Source organism: Chrysochloris asiatica, unplaced genomic scaffold (genome assembly GCF_000296735.1).
Source record: "Chrysochloris asiatica unplaced genomic scaffold, ChrAsi1.0 scaffold00230, whole genome shotgun sequence".
Lineage (NCBI taxonomy): Eukaryota > Metazoa > Chordata > Mammalia > Afrosoricida > Chrysochloridae > Chrysochloris > Chrysochloris asiatica.
Window position 1 is genome coordinate 2,053,255 of NW_006408748.1, and position 22,063 is coordinate 2,075,317.

Below are 22,063 nucleotides of genomic sequence, written 5' to 3' on the forward strand. Positions count from 1 at the left end.
GTTCTGTAAATCTCCACCATCCAATACCCTCATGCCCAGAAAAGCTCATTTCACAAATTGGACTGAGTCTAACATTTCAATATGGAGTCCTGGTGTGCTCTTGTCGGAGCACTGGACTGCTAATTACAAGGTTGGCAATTCAAAAACTCCTTGGAACCTCTATACAGGGCTGCGATGAGTCAGAATCCAGAGCACTGAACAAGTAGCACACCAATGGTCAAACAAAACATCCAGCCCATTGCTGTCAATTCAGACTCATATGAATCCAATAGAGTTCCTAAGCTATAAACCTTTACAGAGGCAAACTGTAAACATCTTTTTTCCCTAGAAGGACTAGTGGGTTCAAACAATTGGGTTACTAGTAAATGCATGTCAAGTCTGCCTTGTGTGCTGTCGGTCTCACTTAGTAAAGTAGTCAAAATATTTATTGCCACTTAAACCTACCTTTTATATCTTACTCATCAGCCTGCTGGACAGTTCCTTTTTCAGACACATAGATACCATCCAAAAATTTTCGGATATCCTTGTTTTTAACTGTTGTGGCTTGCTGAATTAAAGCAGCTACAGAAGTGCAAAAACAAAACAAGTTACTCTCTAACAAATTCACACCATATGTTCAACTAAGATGTAGACTCACGTCAGAGGTATTAAGTTAACATTTCATAGTAAACATACCAACCTGAATTTGATACAAGTTCAATGTCGTTTCCTTCAAGAATTAATTCATCTTTCTGGGCTTGAGATACTGAACAAGCAACACCTAAAAGAGGGAAACCATTTGTGTAATATCAGTAACACAAAAACAAAATCTATGTGGTGCATTTAGAATTCACAGCAAACAAACTGAGACTTTTTCTTTCTGGGCCAAAATCTGTGTGTGTTCATTTGATTCGCTCACTGTCTCAGAGTGCCTAGACACTTTCAGAGATCTAAATAAGGAATATGAGGAAGATACTCTGATTTAGCTATACAAACCTCTATAACAAGTCTTTAATAGCTTAGTGGTTAAAAATCAGGCTGCAAACCGCAAGGTCAGCAGTTGAAAACATCTTTCCATGGGAGAAAGACGAGGCTTTCTGCTCCAATTAAGTTTTACAGCCTCAGAAACCCTGTACAGGGTCACTAAGAGTTGGAACTGACTCCACGGCACATAACCACCACCACCACAAACTACTTTAACACATAACCCATTCAGAATCAAAACTGGTAAAAAGATATACGATAAACGTAACCAAAAGACTATTCCAAGTAAATCTAGGTTTAGTCATAAAAAAGCTAGTTGCCTTCAAGTAGATTCAGACCATTTTGACCTGACATATGCAGAGCAGAACTGTATAGATGGGTACACAGAAATTTCATGCCTGTGACCTTTCAAAGCAGATTTCCCAGAGCTTTCTTCTGAGGAACTTTTGGGTGGGTATGATCCATCAACTTTTCAGTTAAGCACTTAACCATTTGTATCACAATCTGGTTTTACACATAGGAAACCCAAAGCATCAGTCTTCAAAAGTGCGGGAATGAGTAAGCACATACCTGCTCTCATCCGAACCCTACGAATGTATTTTTCACCCAAGAAGTTTCGGATTTCAACAAGAGACCCGCTCTCTTGGATAACAACGTTGATGGGGAAGTGAGCATACACAGACCTCATCTTGTAACGGAAGCCCTATGTTAAAAAAATAAATAAAATTTAGAGAATATATACATTATACCTACACTACAATAAAGACAAATTTTAAATCCTCACATAGTACTCACTGAGGTTTTATGTTGTCACTTACGCTAAGTCTTATAAGCATTGTGTATGCAAACATTTCTCTCAATGGAATCTTGAGGCATTTATCACCTCCCAAGGCCCACATAGGAGTCCTGGTGTGATGCTGTAAGAATAAACATCGACTGCTAACTCCAAGATTGGTGGTTCTAACCCAACGGTCGGTCCTTGGAAGCCTTATGCAGGGTGGAGAGTAAGAAGCAACTCCAAGGCACTTTAACAAGGCCCTCAGAAAGCAGTTGACTTCTCAATGTGATAAAGAGGAACATGATCTGACAGGTTTACAGCCAAGGCTCCACCCACTGCCATCGAATTGATTCCCTGTCTCTTAGAATAGTGGTCAGGAATTGGACTGCTAAACTCAAGGTCAGCAGTCCAAAACTACCAACTGTTTGGTGGGAGAAAGATGACTTTCTGCTCCGATAAAGATTTATAGCCTCAGAAACTAACTAAATTTACAGAATCAGAACTAACTCCTTGACACATAACCAACCATCAGGTATTCAAGGCTGTGAAACTTTATGGGAGCAGAAAGCCTATTTCTCTTGTACAGATGCATCTGGTGGTTCTGAACTGCTGACCTATGGCTAGCAGTACCTATCCAACAGTGCTACCAGAGCTTCTACACTGGAAATTGCCAAGTGCAACCAAGTTGATTCCAACTCAGTGACCATATATATAGGGTTTTCAAGGAACAGCTGGTGGGTTATCCCACATCATCACACCAGGACTCCTAGAAGTAGGTTCTACCAAAAACCAAACTCACTGCCAGTGGGGTCAATTTCAACTCAGAGCAACCCTGTATGGCGTTTGAAACTGTAAATCTTTCCAAGAACAGACAGCCTCATCTTTCTCCTGAGGTGCAACCTGTGGTTTTGAACTGCTCATTTTGTGGTCAGCACTACTACACCTAACCCATAGTGCTACCATTACACTAGTACGCATACTATCTATCAACCCATTTCACTAATCGTAAAGACACAAGGAGTGGCTATGAAACACAGAGGCCCAGATTAGTTTTCCAAGTCCAAAAATTTCACATCAGTAAGTGGTTCGTACTACAAAGCACAGATTATAAGCCTCCCATCTAAAAAACAAAGTTTGACCAACGTACTTACCAGGGTAACGCCCTTGATCATATTCTGCACATGACTACAGATGGTGCGGACTGTAGCCAGTTCCTTTCTGTTTCCCCACCATTTGTCAACACGGAGCTGTAATGCAACAAAAACCTTTATTAGAGGATTTTCCCTAGAAGTCAGCTAGAATTATTAGTTTACTTACTTATTAGTCTAAATTCTAGAATCATCCCTAATTAAAGGCTGATTTTTCAGCTGAAAAAAACTTAACACCAACACAACCCTGAATGTTTAACAACTCTCCTGCACAAACACAAGTTCATCATCTGCTAAAATCTAACCGGAAATGGTGGTAGTCAAAGCTCACCCTCTTCTTTTTCTTTCCCAGGAGGCTGAGCTCCACATTGATGTGGTTGAAGTCCCTCCGCAGGGTTCCCCGGGGGCCCTTCACGATGACGGTGCGACCCTTCAGACTGATGTCGACTACAACAGAACAGAGATTCGTGAGGACACAGGACCAGCCCTGGGACGTGCTAACCAAAGAAAGCAGCTGACACCAACTGCATACCATTCTCCGGAATGTCCACAGTCTGGTTGCTGAGAATGGTCTTCATTCTGAAACACAAACAGTCGGGGTAAGAAAGTCGGCTCGGGGTCGGTTTTCCACCAAACCAACCCGCCGAGTCCCACTCCTACCGAGACCGCCAGGCAGAAATCCCCCGGGAAAGAGGCGCGGACCAAAGCCCGAGAGGCCACGGGTATGTTTCCCCATGGAAGGAGCAACCCTTAAACCGCTCGGGAATGTCAAGCCGAAGCCACTTTTCCGGACCCGAGTGCCCCATCTGGCCCTGCCATCCCGGAATAGGCGAGGGAACGGAGGTGAGAGAGCAGGCCTATAAGGCCAGGACAGGGCCCGAATCCCGGCGCCACCAGGTCCATATTGCGCTCGCCATGCAGGGGAACAACCATAGTAAGTAATCCTCGTGCCAGACTCGGGGAGCCGGCATTCCCAGAGACGATGGCTTTAGATTCCCGGAGCCAGTGGAATCCAAAAATCAACCTCACCTCGCAGTAGATGCGGCAAAGAAAGAACGTATTTCGTCATCACGTTTTTGTATCCCATAGGGGTGAGCCCTGCGTGTTGCGTCATGAGTGTGCGACTCCTCTAAGGCTAAAGCAGTCAATCGCAGAGCAGCTCAACTTCCAGAGACTTTATAATGTCTCAAATACCCTGTCATAAATCTAGCGACGATTTGTTGATCCGTCCTTGTCTGGGAATCTCGTTTATCTCTTGGCTTCTGGACCCCATAAACCCAAAGAGAGGATGTCTCTGCGCTGCGGCGGAGTCGCCCGCACCCTGGGACACCGGGTGAGCGGTAGGGCTAGCAGGGTGGGATTGTTGGTATTTCTGTTACGTGCCCTCTGGTCGATTCCCACTCCAGACCCTGTTCTGGGTTTCCTAGGAGACGCTGGTGGGATTGAACCGCCGTCCTTGCGGTTAACAGTCTAGTGCTTGTTTTATAGCTCCACACCAGGACAGAGTACTCCAAATTATTGTTGTTGTTGTTGGTTCCGACTGAGAGCGACCCTATGCACAACAGAACTAAACACTGCCTGGTTCTGAGTCATTCCCACAATTGTTACACTTGAGCCCATAGCTGTTGCACTGTGCCAGTCTACCTTGTTACGGGTCTTCCTCTTTTTCACTAACCCTTCACTTTACCAAACATGATGTCCTTCTCCAGACACTGGTCTCGCCTCATAGTATGTCCGAAGTATGAGAGACAAGTTTTGCCATCCTGGCTTCTAATCCTCCTGACTATACTTCTTCCAACACAGATTTGTGTGTTTTTCTGACAGTTCATGGTATTTTCAGTATTCAACACTGTAACTCAAATGCATCAATTCTTGCAACAGTTTTCCTTTTTCATTGTCCAACTTTCACATGCATATGTTGTTGTTGTTAAGTGTCACTGAGTGGATCCTGACCCTGTATAGGGTTTCCAAGGAGAAGCTGGTGGGCTTGAACCACCGACCTTGCAGTTCAAATGACTTTGCAGTCTGACGCATTAGCCAACTTGGGTCAGACACACCTTAGTCTTCAAACTGACATCTTTGCTCTTAAACACTTTAAAGAGGTTTTGTGCAGCAGATTTGCCTAATGCAATTATGTGATTTAATTTCTTGACTGCTGCTTCCATGAGTGTTGATAGTGACACGTCTTTGACAACTTCAGTCTTTTTTCCATTTATGTTATTTTTGGTCCAAGGAGATCTGGTAGCGTAGTGATTACGAATCAGACTGCTAACCTCAAGGTCGGCAGTTCGAAACTACCAGCTGTTCCATGGGAGAAAAATGAGGCTTTCTGCTCCCGTAAAGATTTGCAACCTCGGAAACCCTGTGCAGGGTCACTATGAGTCAAAACCGACTCCATGGTACTTTGCAACAACAACAACAATTTATTGGTCCATTGGTGAGGATTTTTGTTTTCTTTACATTGAAGTGCAGCCCATATCCAAGACTGTGGTCTTTACTCTTCATCAGTAAGTATTTTAAGTCCTCTTCACTTTCAGCAAACAAGGTTGTATCATCTGCATATTGCAAGTCTTCCTCCAGTCTTCTTGATGCCACAGTCTTATTCATAGAACCCAGCTTCTCAGATTATTTGCTCAGCATACAGATTGAGTAAGTATAATGAAAGAACACAACCCTGGCACACACTTTTACTGGTTTTAAACCATTCAGGGTCCCCTTGTTTTGTTGAACCAACTGCCTCTTGGTCGCAATTAAGTGTTCTGGAATATTCATTCTCTATGATATTGTCCATCATAGAGAATGAATATAGGGTCGCTATGGGTCGGAACCGACTCGATGGCACTTAACAACAACATAACAATGATATTGTCCATAGCTCGTCATGGTCCACACAATCAAAAGCCCTGGCAGAGTCAATAAAGCACAGGTAAACATCTTTCTGGTATTCTCTGCTTTCAGCCAAGATCCATTATAACGTCAGCAATGATATCCCTCGTTCCACATCATTGTCTGAATCCAGCTTGAACCAATCTCTGGCAGTTCCCTGTCAATGTGTACTTCAAATTAGTACTTTTTATTGGGTTCGACAGGCGTCCCTGGGTAACATAAGTGGCTAAGCACTGGGTTACTAGCCCAAAGGTTAGCAAGTTAGTAATTTGAACCTACCCAGAGGCACCATGGACTACAGGCTGGGCAATCTAGTTCCTAAAAACCATCTAGTTCTTGAAAACCTTGTGAGTGCTCTAGACTTTAGGAGGAGGCCTGGGCAGTTGCACTAACAGTCATGCCTCTCATCCCCAATAGGTACTCTCTGTGAATTGTTGAAGATTCTTTTGCTTATTCTTGAACTGTAATGTTTTAGCTGTGTTGTATACATTTCTGTTCACATACAAAGGCCAAACACCGTGGTTTCCTACATTCAATATGTACATATTGAGTAACTGATGTTCAAACACAAATACAACATAAACTAGAAAAGTTCCTGTGTTTAGCATTGATGCGTCTCCAAAGTCTAAAACAGAAAGATTGCAAATTTCTTTCTAAATGTCCCTGATGCAAGTCAAAGATAGAAAATTTAAACTGTGGTACTTTCTCAAGGTATAATGAACTCTTTCTTTAGGTATTAGGAAGATATTTATGTTGCCCACTCAGAACACTAAGTTCTTCGCCAGATGAAAAGAAGGAGTTTTTACAGAATGGACCAGATCTTCAAGATTTTGTATCTGGTGATCTTGCAGACAAGAGTACCTGGGATGAATATAAAGGAAACCTAAAACGTCAAAAAGGAGAAAGGTAATTGAAAATTTGAGATACCTTTAATGTGTCATGCCTTCATTGTGCATTATTTCCAGATACAAGTGAGAACTACAGTATTTTTTGGAGTCCTGGTGTGGCACTGTGGGATAAGCACTGGACTGCAAGGTCGGTGGTTCAAATTTAGTAGCAGCTCCTCAGAAATCCTATACTGGGTTGCTATGAGTCAGACTTGACTCCAAAGCACTTAACAACAACACAGAGCATTTTTTTTATATTTCAAACTTATTAAAATCATTTGAAAGAAGTGATAACAGGAAATCTCCTTACAGCCGGGAAGTAAGTGAAGGTATTGGAATTCTTTTCTGTCTCCTTTGACAGCTTTTCTTCAAGCTTCCTAGGACTTACTCCAGGAGCTCTAACTAATCTCCACTGTAGTTGTTAAGTGCCAATGAATTGGTTTGGACTCATAGCCACCCTGTATGGAATTTCTGGGGAGCAACTGGTGGGTTTGGTCATTAGTCCAGTGTTTATTCTCAGCACCACACCATTCTCTACTGCCATCATCTATTTTCTGCCCAGCATCTAATTTCTTCAAAGTCAATATTATATCACTTTGTTACTCGGAGCTTTATAAATTTTTCATTGTTACGTAGTGCTGACAGTCTAACTTACTTCTCCCAATCCAATTTTGTATGCCTTTCTCTGGCTGCCTTGCCTGCCTTCATTTAAAAGAATGGTAAGGGAAATCCTGTACATTGGCAAACTGTCTTTAGAGATACTTTATCCAACAACTTCTCGATCACAAGTGGGTAGAAATCAAGAGGAACCTGAGGTTACTTAGAATCCCCTCAAAGTTGTAGTTTTTTTCCATTTAGTTGTTGTTACTGTTGAGTGTCTTTGAGCCATTTTCTCCTCATGGTGACTTCATGTGACGGAAGAACTGCCTAGGGTTTTGATGGCTAGAATCTTTACAGAAGTGGACCACCAAGTCTTTTTCAAACTGCCAGCCTTTTGGTTAGCATCTGAGCTCTTAACTGAGCCACCCAGGCTCCTTTTTGCATTAGTAACTATCATAAAGTCTAGAATGTAAAGTGGATAGTGCACTGTTGGGATTTCTCCTGAGTCTGAGCCCATACAGTGTTTTGTGGCAGTATTATTCATTGGGGAATGAGATGTTCAAAAATGTCTCATTCTTTTATAAGTCAGTCATTCTTGTACTGACTCCATGTTTTTGCAAAAGGTAGACATGAAAATAGTGCCCTATTCAGCTTCATTGTCAGTGTTTTCCCAAGTAATTGAGCATATCTAAATGCATTTCTCTTACACTTACGATGGGAAATATGAGCTTACCCAGGATTACGGGGGAAAGTCTTAACTAGGAATTGTGATGGAGCAAGTTAACTTAAAAGCTGTGTGATTATTTGGTCATGTTATTTGTTAACATATGGTTATGTTTCTTGTCCTCAGGTTAAGGCTTCCTCCTTGGCTTAAGACAGAAATTCCCATAGGGAAGAATTACAATAAGCTGAAAAACACATTGAGGAGTTTAAATCTCCATACAGTAAGTGTGTTCAAGTTTTAACACTTAACCAAAACCCATAGTGTTTCTAAGTATGCCTAATGTAAAAGTTTATTTGTGTAAATTACAAAGCATGGAAAGGGAATAAAAGTATTTAGTGATATATTACTCTCAGTAATAGAAGTACACTTGAAATCATGTTCCCCACAAAAGAGAAAAGTTAATTGCATTTCTTAGCCTCTCATTTCCTAGTCCAAAACAAAAAAAAAGTATGTCGTCCCCCCACCCACACACACACACACAATTTGAGAATAGGGGATTATTTGTTGTTAATTTGCTTTGTGTTACAAATAAAGTATGCATTCATCAGTAATAGTATAAAATTGATTGTGAAAGCATGTCAAATACACAATCTCAAATATTAAGCACATCACTGTAATGGTCAGACTAAGAGATCTTTTTATTTGGTGTTGTTAATTGCCACCAAGTCAGTTCTGACTCATAGTGACTCTGTATAGGGTTTCCGAGGAGCAGCTGGTGGATTTGAACCACTGACCTTGCAGTTCAAATCGACCTTGTGGTCCAGTGCTGAGCCTACAGCGCCACATCAGGACTCCATACATTCATAGTCTTTTACTTTAAAAATTGAATAATCTTAGTACACATATGAGTTGACAGTTTAACAGCATTTTTTGAATAGTGACTTTTTTTTTAATAAATCTGTTTAAATAATTGGCAGTTTAAAATGCCTAGTCACTGGTTGTTCAGTTGGAGACTTTTTCAGCTCCGCTGCATTCGGTTCCTTTTGCTCCCAGGTGTGTGAGGAAGCACGGTGTCCCAATATTGGAGAGTGCTGGGGAGGTGGAGAGTTCGCCACAGCCACAGCCACCATCATGGTAAGCCTAGCTTCACACACTGACGCATGCAGTCTGGAAACTGATAGGGTCTGTGTTGTATCTTCCAGGTGGCTTCACTGGAGAATTCAGAATGTGTGCTCTGAATTCCTGATCAGAGTTTTCATAACGTGTGAGTTTGTGAGAGATGTGAAGCAAGAAAACCTGACCGAGTAATCCAGCCTCCTCTGAATTTGCTTGTTATTGAGTCTGCCATGTCTCTGACAGCTAATGTTACTTATGATTGCTTATCTTTTGTGTGTTTTTGTGTTAAATCTGTTTAACAGAAAGAGCTTGTCTGTTAAACAGTAATATATTTTCTTTATTTCAAAGTCATTTTTATTGATCATTGAGCAGATACCAAAGGTTTAAAAACTGGGAGTAAGCTATGCAGTACAACAGATACCCAGATACTCACCTCCATTTTGAGAGTAGAACATTAGTATTATCTTCATAACACCATCTTAATACTATTCTTAATTCTGAGTTTACTGTATCCTCTTTTTTTCTTCTCATTTTATCATTTCTATCTGTGTCCCTTAACTATATGTTGTTTGTTGTTGTTAAGTGTGGTCGAGTCGTTTCTGACTCATAGCGACCCTTTGTAAGGTTTCCAAGGAGAAGCTGGTGGGTTTGAACTGCTAATCTTGTGGTCAGCAGTCCTTGCTTATCCTACAGTGCCACACCAGGATATCTTGTTTAGTTTTAAATATTTCAAACTTCTTCTTATCAACAGAATCAAACTTTGCGCATTCTTTGCAGCTTGCTTTATTCTCTCAGCATTATGTTCTTAAGGGCCCTCTGTCTTTGCTTTAAACTGTGCCCCCTCTATTCCAGTTGATGGGTGATACATGCACAAGAGGCTGCAGATTTTGCTCTGTTAAGACTGCAAGAAAGCCGCCCCCTTTGGATGCCAATGAGCCCTACAGTACTGCAAAGGCGATTGCAGAGTGGGGTCTGGATTATGTGGTCCTGACGTCTGTGGACCGAGATGGTTAGTGTGGTAGGCCTCTTTCAGAAGCTGGCTCTTACTAAATTCTGACATCATTTTGAGCATTGGATTCTTCTGTTCCTAGATATTCCTGATGGGGGAGCTGAGCACTTTGCAAAGACTGTATCATATTTAAAGGAAAGGTGTGTGGTTATTCCATTGGTTTGTGTAATTTAAGGACATATTTGATCTCATGTAAATTCAGTTTATTTAAAGTTTGTGTTTTATAACAATGGTTATTAACTTTTGGTGGGGCAGGACATTATAAAATTTTTTGATGTTTTGCTGAAAGTTACGCGATTGTTTCTCAAAAAACAAAAAAACCACATCCTATTTGTTCATCCAGGTACATATTTGCAGAAAATCTTTAGGGGTTCAGCAGTCATGAACTTAGCTATGCATCTTCATATTAGAGTGTTAGTCTAAACTTTGAGTACGTTTTAAAGCTGATACTGATTGAGTACTGAAAATTTTTGTTTTGAGCAATAATTATGTCGGTTGTTTCCCTTAATTTGATACTTATCTTTTTTTTTTTTTCCTCCCTAGGAATCCAAAAATTCTCGTAGAATGCCTCACCCCTGACTTCCGAGGAGATCTTAAAGCAGTAGAGAAAGTATCTCTGTCGGGATTAGATGTGTATGCACATAATGTAGAAACAGTCCCGGAATTACAGAGGTGATTCTGTGTACAGGAGCATGGGGGAAGTTGGGAGAATCCAATCTGCTGGGCTGTCTCCTGATTTTTAGGGGAGAACTTTGCAATCGACTCTTTCAAAGTGAACTTTTCTTTTTTAAACAAAAGCACTGTATGAAAAGTCAGAACATATAGCCAGCAAAAAGAACATAGCTGCAGTATTCCCCCAGAAATATCTGTTATTAACACTGCTGCGTATACTTAACACAAGATCCTTTTGAACCTCAAGGATGGCAATCCAGACTCATCAGCTGCAACTCGGAAATCCTGCACAGGGTCGCTGTGAATTGGAACTGATTTGACAGCATTTCAACAACAACAAAATATATGTTTTAATGCACATATACACGCAATGTGCATCCTTTTTTCTTTTTAGTAATCTAAAAGTGCTGATATTTTTTCAAAATACAGTTTTCATAAATGAAATAGAAAATAGAAAGCAATCGAGAAAACTAAAATCAAAAGTTAAGTTTTTTCAAAAGGAAAATAAAATTAGCTAGACTGACAGAAAGAGAGAAGATGCATATAACCAAGAAAAAAATGGAAGTGAAGCTAATACAGTTGACCCAATAGAAATACAGAGGGTCAGAACGGAATGAATACCTGTTTTGTTTTGTTTTGTTTTGTTTTGTTTTGTTTTGGTTATGACCCTTTTTGTTTCTGTTAGGTCAGTTGTATTGTCTCCACTTTGATTTGTACTTTTAGTTTTTACATTTTCTCTCTCTTTATCCACTGCCATTTGGTGTGGTGCTGTAGGATAAGCTAACTGTAGAACTGCTAACCACAAGGTTGGTGGTTTAAACCCACCAGCCACTCCTCAGAAACCCTATACCGGGTCACTATGAGTTAAAGCCAACTTGATGGCACTAAACAACAACATTCATAAAGTTTTAAGCATCTAAATACTCAGAACTAGTCTACTTATCCTTCTTCCTAAGTCCGTCTTAGTCTGGAAGCTCTGCTGAAACCCGTACACCATGGTGGAATATCTTCCAGCATCATAGCAACAAGCAAGCCGACATAGTTTGACAAACTGATAGATAAATTGTCCGTCATAACAGAATACTGTACCAAAAAGAAATGGTTGATGTTCAGCCATTTCAAATGTTAGCATGTAGTCAAGAACCAATGATACTGAAAGAAGACTTCCAAGCATCACTGAAGGCATTGACAAAAACAAAGTTCTGGGAATTGATGGAATACAAATTGAAATCTTTCAACAAACTGATGCAGTACTGGAGGCACTCATCTATGCCAAGAAATTTGAAAGACAGCTATGTGGCCAACTGATTGGAAGATATTCATATTTGTGCCTATTCCAAAGAGCGATGACCCAATGGAATGCAGAACTCATCTGACGATATCATCAATGTTACATGCAAGTAAAATTTTGCTGAAGATAATCCAAAAATGGCTTCAGTAGTACACCAACAGGAAACTGCCAGAAATTCAAGCCAGATTCAGAGGAGGACATGGAACAAGGAATATCATTGCTGATGTCCGATGGATCTTGACTAAAAGCAGAGAGTATCAGAAAGATGTTTATGTGTGCTTTATTGATGATGCAAAGGCTTTCAGTTTTAAGTATCACAACAAGCTATGGATAACATTGAGAACAATGAGTATACCAGAACACTTAATTGTGCTCATGAGGAACCTGTACATAGAACAAAAGGCAGTTGTGAAAACAGAACAAGGGGATAATGAATGGGTTAAAATCAGGAAAGATGTATGCCAGGATTGTATCCTTTCATCATACTTATTCATGAAATGTTGTTATTGTTGTTAAGTACCGTGGAGTCGGTTCCAACTCAGTGACCCTGCATAGGGTTTCCGAGGCTGTAAATCTTTATGGGAGCAGAACGCCTCATCTTTCTCCCACAGGACTGCTGGTAGTTTCAAACTGCCGACCTTGAGGTTAGCAGCCCGATTTGTGAAATAGTTGGTAAAAATCAAGGCTCCAGGAATTGACAGAATACAAACTGAACTCTTTCAACAAAACTGAGTTTACAAACCGAGAAACGAGTTTATGAAGAAGGACTTGGCATCAGGATTGGATGAAAATTCATTAACAACCTACGATGTGCAGATGATAAAACCTTGCTTGCTGAAAGCAAAGAGGACTTAAAATATTTACTTAGGAAGATCAACGACCACAGCCTTCAGTATGGGTTGCACCTCAATGTAAAGAAATAAAAAAAAATTCACCACTGGACCAATAAACAACATAATGATAAATGGAGAAAAGATTAAAATTGTCCAAGATTTCATTTTACTCATGGAAGCAGTAGTCAAGAAATCAAATGATGTATTGCACTGGGCAAATCTGCTTCACAAAGCCTCTTTAAAGTGTTCAAGAGCAGAGATGTCAATTTGAGGACTAAAGTTTGCCTAACCCAAGCCATATTTTCAGTAGCCTCTTATGCATGTGAAAGTTGGACAGACTAGTAGGAAATCGATGCATTTGAATTATGATGTTGTAGTAGAATATTAAAAGTACCACGTACTGCCAGGAGAACGAGCAAATCTGTGTTAGAAGCAGTACAGCCAGAATACATCTTAGAAACCAGGATGACAAGACTTTCACTCTCATACTTCAGACATGTTATCAGGAGGGACCAGTTCCTAGAGAAAGACATCGTGTTTTCCAAAGTGGAGGGTTAGCAATAAAGAGAAAGAATCCAAAAGAGAGGGCTTGACACAATAGCAGTAGCAGTGGGATCAAATGTAACAATTGTGAATGTAGCACGGGACGGGACAGTGGTTCATTTTGTTGTATGTAGGGTTGTTATGAGTTGGAACCAACTCAACTCAACAGCACCTAACAACAACTGAATAATTTGAACAACTGTGGAGTGCTAGTGTAGCACTACCAGATAAGCACTGGACCTCAAGGTCAGTTTGAACTGCAAGGTCAGTGGTTCAAATCCACAAGCCACTCCTCGGAAAACCTATACAGGGTCGCTATGAGTTGGAACCTACTCAATGGTACTGAACAACAACAACACTGAACAAACTATATGTCAACAAATTTGATAATTTAGATTAAATGGTCAGATTCTTAGACATCATCTACCTAAAGTGACTCAAAAAGAAATCTCAATAAACTGATAACAAGTGAAGAAATTGAGTCAGTAGTCAAAAGCCTCCAACAAAAAAAGTCCTGGTTAAGAAGGTTTCACTGGGGAATTCTTTCAAAGCATAGGTTTCATAGAGAAAAAAAATATGTGAAAGCATTTGTTTCTATTGTAATTCTAAAGAAAAGGCCTTTAAGAATATGTTTGACACTAACGTGCTATAAATTATCCAGGAAAAAAATTTACATCTCTTAAAATATAGATACTTTAGTTTTCCTTCCATTTTTGTTAGTTCAGAATAACTAGAGACAACATTTTTTACTATATTCAAATGTCAGAAAAATAAAATTATTTTAGCCTTCAGGCAAGATTAATATTAGACATTATTCATTTCCTTTCATTTTAGTAAAGTACTTAGATTTTTTTTTTTATTATTAGCTTATACCTGGTGTGTTGCTGTGGGTTAATGAGGTTTATTTCAACCACAAGGTCAGCAGTTCAAGCTCACCAGCTGCTCCTTGGAAACCCTATACAGGGTTGCTATGAGTCAGAACCAACTCCACAGCAATTAACTACAACAATATACGTATGATTCTTTCATAGAACTTAGGAAAAGTTAAGGTAAACAAATAGTATTTCCACTGAATCACAGATAAACACTCAAAAGAATAGCATAAATTCAGTGGAGAAATCTTTTGGAAAAGTAATTGCGTTCTGTAATGTCAGTTTTGTTTGTTTTTTTAAAAATTTATAGGTTTCTTTCTTCCTGTTAGTCTAATTAAAAAAAAAAAAAAAAAGACATCTTAAATCATTTAGATAAAATAAGACTGTATTAGAATTCAAATGAATGCTGGTATATCAGTAACTTGACCTTTTTGTCTGCCATTCTCGCCTGGTCTGACTGTTGTGGAAATCTGGCACAAAGCCTTTTCCAACCCTGTCATATCTTACGTGCCACCACCAGTGGGTGCCATTTCCCTTGGTTTCACTTAAGAAATAGCCTTTCCAGTGAAAATTCCAGAATCATGTATTTCTTTACCAAAGAAATGGCGATGTTGTATACTTACCAGCAGAGGGCAGCTAAGGCTTTAGAAAAGAAATGAACATAGAAGTTTCCAACTTCCAAAATGAGGGTCCAGATTACACAGTTTTTTCTTTGTTCAATATCCAGGTTTTTTATGTTCCCTCTTTCACCGCTTCTCTTGACTACCCCATACGCTCACTAATTTTCAGCTTCTGAATTCTAATTTCTCAATAATTCCTAAATGAAAATGATTCCTTCTGTTGGGTTCTCTGCCCTAGGTTTGAGAGGACTTAAATTTTAAGTAGAGGAAGCTAGGGGGCCCAATGAGGCCTTGTTTTGTTGCCTAAATTAACAGATATTTGTACACAAATGCTATCCATGAACCACATATGTTGTCCAGAATCTGCTTTTCTAGGTCTGTCAGGTTGCTTGCATAACTCTTCTTGGTTGAACTTATTGTAATTTTTTTATTGACAACAGCCCTTGTGTTTTCAAGGAAAGTTCGTGATCCCCGGGCCAATTTTGACCAGTCTCTACGTGTACTGAAACATGCTAAGGAGGTTCGGCCAGATGTTATTTCTAAAACATCTATAATGTTGGGTTTAGGGGAGAATGATGAACAAGTATATGCAACAATGAAAGGTAAAAAAAAGTCTGGAAAAAAATGACTCTTATTTAGGTGATAGCAAAAACACCACTTTGAAGGCCTTATTAAGGCTTTCACAATCTCAATATGTTGTTGTTATGTGCCGTGGAGTCAGTTCCGACTCATAGTCACCCTGTACAGGGTTTCCGAGGCTGTAAATCTTTACAGGAGCAGAAAGCCTCATCTTTCTCTTGGGGAACAGCTGGTAGTTTCGAACTGCTAACCTTGTGGTTTGCAGCCTGATTCGTAACCACTATGGTACCAGAGCTCCTTGGTATAAGTGCCAGTAAAAACTAACAGATGGTTGTTGAGTGGCAGCATAAATAGGAAAGGAAATGGATTTTCATAGAACATCTTTGAATGGCATTACAGGACTGTATCTCATTTTGTTCTCCACTCTTTTATTAAGTGAAGACATGACTGAATTCACCTTTCTCCTGTAGCCATTGGTCAGTTTTTGAGAGCCAGCCAAATACCAGGCACTCATGTTGTTGTTTTTATTGTTGTTAAGTACCGTGGAGTCGGTTCCGACTCATAGCGACCCTGTACAGGGTTTCTGAGGCTGTAAATCTTTACGGGAGCAGACAGCCTCATATTTCTCCCGCGGAACAGCTGGTAGTTTAGAACTGATGACCCTGAGGTTAGCAGCCAATTCGTAACCACCACGCTACCAGAGCTCCTACCAGGCACTCATGCACTTCAAAGATGGATAAGATCAGTCTAGATCTTTGAAGAAAAGCTTACTTGTAGCATCATCAGAACATGTCTGCTTTGGATTTTGCTAACCTTTAGTCCCATAGCCCATTTGTTTTGTAATTTCTGGTGTTTTTAAATTCATAAACATAGAATTGTTTATTTTACCTGAGGGTATTGGTTCAAAGAGTAATAAGCTCAAATAGTCATTAAAGGTTGCTTTTTACTACAATACAACTTGTTTTTAGAAAGATTCTTATGTGTAAGAAGTCAAATCACATCCCTCAGAGCATATCCTGTCTTATTTACTTGAAGCCTAATATAGTATGTTTGCTCTATAATATGGGAATTTTTAGACCTTTATATATACTGATTCCTTCACCTTTTTGTACCTAACAGACAACTGCTCTAAAACGTTCCCGTTTTAACATTTATTCCTTTATATTAGAGGTATTAGTCCTTGTGTCTAGCATATCACATGACTGTCTTTATCCCTATGTTTTTGATCCTTACCTTAGACCCTGGCACATAAATGTTGTTGTTATGTGCCGTGGAGTCGGTTCCGACTCATAGCGACCCTGTACAAGGTTTCTGAGGCCGTAAATCTTTATGGGAGCAGAAAGCCTCATCTTTCTCCCGCGGAACAGCTGGTACTTTCGAACTGCTGACCTTGCGGTTCACAGTCTGATTCGTAACCACTACGCTACCAGAGCTCCTTAAATATTTCTGGGTTAATACATATAGCCTTATTCCCCAACATCAGAACTACAGACCAACATAAAGTTCACACTGTTCTGAACTGCTCTTTGGGAAAAGTATGTTTAGATCTCCAGTTTTAACATTGTAATAGCATCTACTAATGTATACTTTGTCTATAGCACTTCGTGAGGCAGATGTGGACTGTTTGACTTTAGGACAATATATGCAGCCAACCAAGCGCCACCTTAAGGTATGCCTGTCTTCTATTACCAAAAGTTCATTGGCAATTTGAAGTAAGCATATAGTTCCATAGCTAAAATTAAGAAGCTGGCATAGTGTTGTATGTATTTATTGAAGTCCCAATTTCCACTTTGCTTGCAGAAAGCAGCCCAACTGGCACTTGTTTGCTGTCCCCAAAATTGTACAACTCAAGAAAATCTATGGGGGTAAAATTTTAAGTTAGAAATTTTGTTCATTCACACTTGGTGATCTTGTGATTTGTTTTAGAATCATGTGAGAGCCAGAGGGTGAAGTGAGAAACAGAAGCCAGTCTTTCTATTTCTACATTGGGTGTTTGTTCATTCATTCAAGAAACTTTTGTCATGCAGTAACCATTGTTTTGCAAGCCAGACACAATGCTAATCAAAAGATACAAGATGAGTAAGATACAGGCTTGTCCTCAAGAATATTATGTTGTTAAGTGCCATTGAGTCAACTGTGACCCTGTAGAGAGTTTCCAAGGAATGGCTAGTGAGCTTGAACTGCCAACCTTGTGGTTCAAACCAACTTAGCAGTTCAGCGCATTAACCCGCAGCGCCACATCAGAACTCTGAAGAATATAGATGTTACCAAGTTTTCATTATACCTGTTAGTCAATGAAGGAATGAGACAGATATATAATCTCATCTTCTTTCTTCATCCTTTGAAATAACTAATTAGTATAAAATTGATATGTCTCCCCACCTCTCTGATTCCTTGTAGTTATATTCTGATAGCATTACCAACAAGTAATGGGTAGACAGTAGGAGAAAGAAAATCTGGGTGCCTAATAAATTTTGAGAACTTCTGTTGTGGCTCTGCACTGTGGATTAGCACTGGACTATGAACCACAAGTTCAGCAGTTCAAACCCACCAGCTGCTCCTAGGAATCCATATACAGGGTCACTATGCCTTGGAACTGACTTAACGGCACTTAGCAACAACAACAATAAATTATGAAATGAATACCATTCATAATATACCTGGGCATAGATTTTCTGTAGAATTAAAATTATTTAGGTAAATTCTAGATTCTGATCAGATTCTTTAAATCTAGGTTGAAGAGTACATTACTCCTGAAAAGTTCAAATACTGGGAAAAAATAGGAAATGATCTTGGCTTCCATTATACTGCAAGTGGCCCTTTGGTGCGCTCTTCATATAAAGCAGGTAAGTTACACTGCAAAGAATGGCTTTACAGAAAGCTTAATTTTCCATGTTAAGTTCTATCCCAAATCACTAAACCGCTAGGATGAATTGTAATAGCCATGATTTGTCTTTTGTTTTTCTGTTTGAATGGCTAGTTGGTTTTTGGGTTGTTGGTTTTTTAAAAAGAGTTTCTTTTCCTTAAAAGCTTTTATTCTGTAAGGGGGAAGTCTTTCTTAAATCTAATTTGTTCCTTAAATGAAGAATCTCCCCCTCTATAGTTTAACTGCAATGATGAAAGCAGAAGTAATCAGTTTATTCCAGTCATATGTTATTCAGAAATAACAAATATCAATCAAGCATATAATAATGGTTTTCTGAAAAATGTATGTTCATCTGGAAATGATGCCAGCTGCTTCTCCAAACTCCCAATTTCAGATTAATTTAAACCCCTAAAATGGTCTATCTGATAGCATCACTGCTTGCACCATTAATTTCTTTGTGTTTTCTGCCCCCCGAGATAACAGAAAAAATATAAGATAATTTTCCCCTATAGATGTTTTTAGTGTTGTTACTAGTTACAATGTACTGTTTCTTCTTTGGAATTTTAGCTCTTATTTTAGATAGGGACTTGAGCTGATTTATGAAAATAAAAGCATTTTCTAAGGATTAAAAAATTGGAGTCCTAGTGTGGTGCTATAAGATAAGCACTAGACTGCTAACCCGAGAGTTAGTGGTTCAAACCTACTAGTCATTCATTGGAAACCCTATACAGAGTTACTATGAGTCAGAACCTACTCAACGGCACATAATAAAAAGTAGTAGTATGCATAAATTGAAAAGAATAAATTATACCTCACGCTTCCTGACCTCAGAAACTGCTATCTAGCTACAGTAGTCAGAAGAGCCTGATATTGTTACAACACACACAGAGACAATGGAACAGAATTGGGAATCCCAAAGTAAATCCACCTAGCTATGGACAGCTGGTCTTCTACAAAAGGCCAAAGTTCTTTAAGTGGGGAAGAAATAGTCTCTTTAACAAATGGTGCTGGTAAAACTGAGTGTCTTTTTGCAGAAAAATGAAATAGGATCATACCTCACACTATACACAAAAACGAACTCAAAATGGATCAAAGACCTAAAACTATGAAGTTCATGGAAGAAAAAATGGAGACCAAGCTAGAGGCCCTAATTTATGACATAAATAGGCTATCAGACTTAACTGGAAATATACAAACAGCAGAAAATAGACCACTTAACGAAACCAAATCAAACCTGCTGCAGTTGAGTTGACTCTGACTCATAGTGACTGTATATATAGGTTATCTAAAACTATAGATCTTTTTGGAAGCAGACAGCCTTATCTTTCTCCTGAGGAGCAACTGGTGGGTTTTAAACACTAACCTTGCAGTTAGCAGCCCATTGCCTAATCCACAGCACAGCAGGGTTCCTTAAACTAGATAATTGGAACCTCCTAAAATTATTTATGCATTAAAACTCCCCTGTTTTTGTTACAAAACTTCTACCTTTACAATTATGACAGTCGCAATTAGTCTTGATAGCAATTACTATTGAATCATAAGAATCTTACCCCATCTCTTTTTACCAGACCTATCTAGACAAGATGAAAACTATTTAGTGGGTTTCTGTCTTTCCCCACACACTCTTAAACTAAACTCCCTTTTGAAACCCTGTAAATAGGTCACTTCATGCCTTGATCACCTCCTCATTTTAGGTAGCCAATATCTAAGTTACCCGTCCCCATCTACCCTGTGTACAGAGTGGATAACATTGATACTTGATGTGAAGACTCTCTGTTGGTATTTAGAATTACTGCCTCCATGAGTATAGGTCAAGTTCATCAAATTGTAGCAATTTACCCTTGTTTCCTTTATCAAAAAATTGTTTTATTTTGTTTTTTTATTTTCGTCTAGTCGAGTTCTGGTTATTAAGCCATCGATGCTAGGTCAAATGGGTACTATCTGCAACATTGGGTGTTCTTGTGTGTCTCCCCTCACTTCATATCAGCTAGAAGCTTCACTTTCAGCTCTAGCCTTCTGTGGCTATGTCCTTGTCCATGAGTTCAGGCGTCCCCATGTCTCCCCACACTTTGGATCAACCACCCTTTCCTCTTCTCTCTCTCATCTCCAGGTCAACAGGAGTCTATGGAATGTTATTATACTCAACCCATTTCTTCATTGCTGCCTTTCCCCCTCTTCTACTCACCAGGAGACCAACATGGGCAAACTTACATGCCTGCTCATGTGTTTCCTTTGAGTTTCAGTCTTAAAGGGGGTGTTGTTCTAAAGGGACTTGATTACTTGCCTTGATGGCTTCCCAGCAAACAACTTGCTTATTTTTGTAGTAGCCGGTCATACTGCCATTTTTGTTTTGCTTTTCCTGATGATATTTCTTTGAAGATGTATCTTCTGTTGCTCTAGCTATTCCAGGCTGATCTGCTTGTCCACGCTAGTGGGAATGTCCCACCTCATAAGGTTCTGGATGGGACTTAGGATTCCACCTAAGGTCCTGTACTCTGCAAAGGCTCCACAGGAGGTGTATTTCACTGGGCAAGTTCTAGAACACCTTTTGGGTATAGGCTGAAGATGGGCTTACAAGTTTTCTGTAATCATGTTTCCCAACAGTAGTAGGCAAGGGAAACCAATATTCATAAGACAGTCAAGCATTTTAGTAATATTTCCCTCTTCAGACTATACCTCAATCCCTATATCACCGAGCACTGTTGTTTAGCATGCATCACTGTTTACCTCTGTCCCATTTAGCCTATATAAACCTGTCTCAGTGTTTCCCTATATACCTTGCTCTTCCACCTTCTCCCTCTTCTTGTGTACTGCCCTCCCTAACACCCGAATTATGATGTGTCTGCCCTGTACCCTGTGCTCTACTTTTGCCTCCCTCCACCCTCCCTCTTTATGAACTTTTAAATGACAGCTTTGTATATTGGTACGTAAAGAGCATAGTGGTTACGATTTGGGCTGCTAACTTCAAAGTCAGCAGTTTGAAACTACCAGCTATTTCACGGGAGAAAGATGAGAGTTTCTGCTACCATAAAGATTTACAGCCTCGGAAACCCTACAAGTTTGCTATGAGTTGGAACCGACTCCACGGCACGTAACCAACCAACCAAAACTAAATATATTTAAATAGATATAAATTCTATTTATAAAAACTTAGGTTCAAGTATTAGTATTATTTAATGTGTTCCACTAGCGTAGTGGTTACAAATCGGGCTGCGAACTACAAGGTCAGCAGTTCAAAGCTACCAGCTGTTCCGTGGGAGAAAGATGAGGCTTTCTGCTCCTGTAAAGATTTACAGCCTTGGAAACCCTGTTCAGGGTCGCTATGGGTTGGAACCGACTCGACGGCACTTAACAACAACAATTGAAGAAATTCAAGACATTTTTATAGCCAACTTATCCTGATTATAAAACCTACTGACTGAACTCAACTAAAAGAAGAAAGAAGAGTAATCTGATATAATTTGATGAACTTGACCTACACATATGGATGCAGTAATCCAAAAGTGGGAACAAATCTTTACAGCGAGAATCATTCCCACCGCTCGATACACAGGGTAGACAGGGATGGGCAACTTTGACATTGGCTACCCAAAATAGGGGGCTACAAAGGCAAGAAGTGACTGGTTTGCAAGCTTTCAAGAGGGAGCCTATGTCTTTTGAATCTTGGTTTCCCTGGCATACCATTAAAAAAAATAGACACTGGAGGGGGAGAGAAAGGAATAGCCAGAAATATCAC

General features: G+C 39.6%; 2 protein-coding genes across 4 annotated transcripts in view; one reads left to right on the forward strand and one right to left on the reverse strand.

Annotated features, from left to right (window-relative positions):
• Positions 1-444: 444 nt before the first annotated feature.
• RPL9 (ribosomal protein L9) lies at positions 445-3,966 on the reverse strand. The gene is made up of 7 exons (XM_006873215.1): positions 3,919-3,966; positions 3,422-3,468; positions 3,221-3,336; positions 2,893-2,988; positions 1,534-1,666; positions 680-760; positions 445-561 (listed from the first exon to the last, which is right to left on the reverse strand). The coding sequence occupies exons 2-7, from the start codon at positions 3,465-3,467 to the stop codon at positions 455-457; spliced, it is 579 nt and encodes a 192-aa protein (XP_006873277.1). The 5' UTR covers position 3,468; positions 3,919-3,966; the 3' UTR covers positions 445-454.
• Positions 3,967-4,177: 211 nt separating this feature from the next.
• Positions 4,178-22,063, forward strand: part of LIAS (lipoic acid synthetase) — a 20,614-nt gene continuing 2,728 nt past the window's right edge. Inside the window, exons 1-10 of one of the 3 annotated variants that reach the window (XM_006873216.1) lie at positions 4,178-4,222; positions 6,509-6,681; positions 8,113-8,206; positions 8,980-9,060; positions 9,895-10,051; positions 10,134-10,191; positions 10,595-10,723; positions 15,339-15,484; positions 17,060-17,130; positions 18,196-18,307. In XM_006873216.1, the coding sequence (XP_006873278.1) occupies positions 4,178-4,222; positions 6,509-6,681; positions 8,113-8,206; positions 8,980-9,060; positions 9,895-10,051; positions 10,134-10,191; positions 10,595-10,723; positions 15,339-15,484; positions 17,060-17,130; positions 18,196-18,307 (1,066 nt within the window). Of the gene's footprint in view, positions 4,223-6,508; positions 6,682-8,112; positions 8,207-8,979; positions 9,065-9,894; positions 10,052-10,133; positions 10,192-10,594; positions 10,724-15,338; positions 15,485-17,059; positions 17,131-18,195; positions 18,308-22,063 lie in introns of those variants that run through there. The other 2 variants (XM_006873217.1, XM_006873218.1) reach the window with 2 other exon arrangements.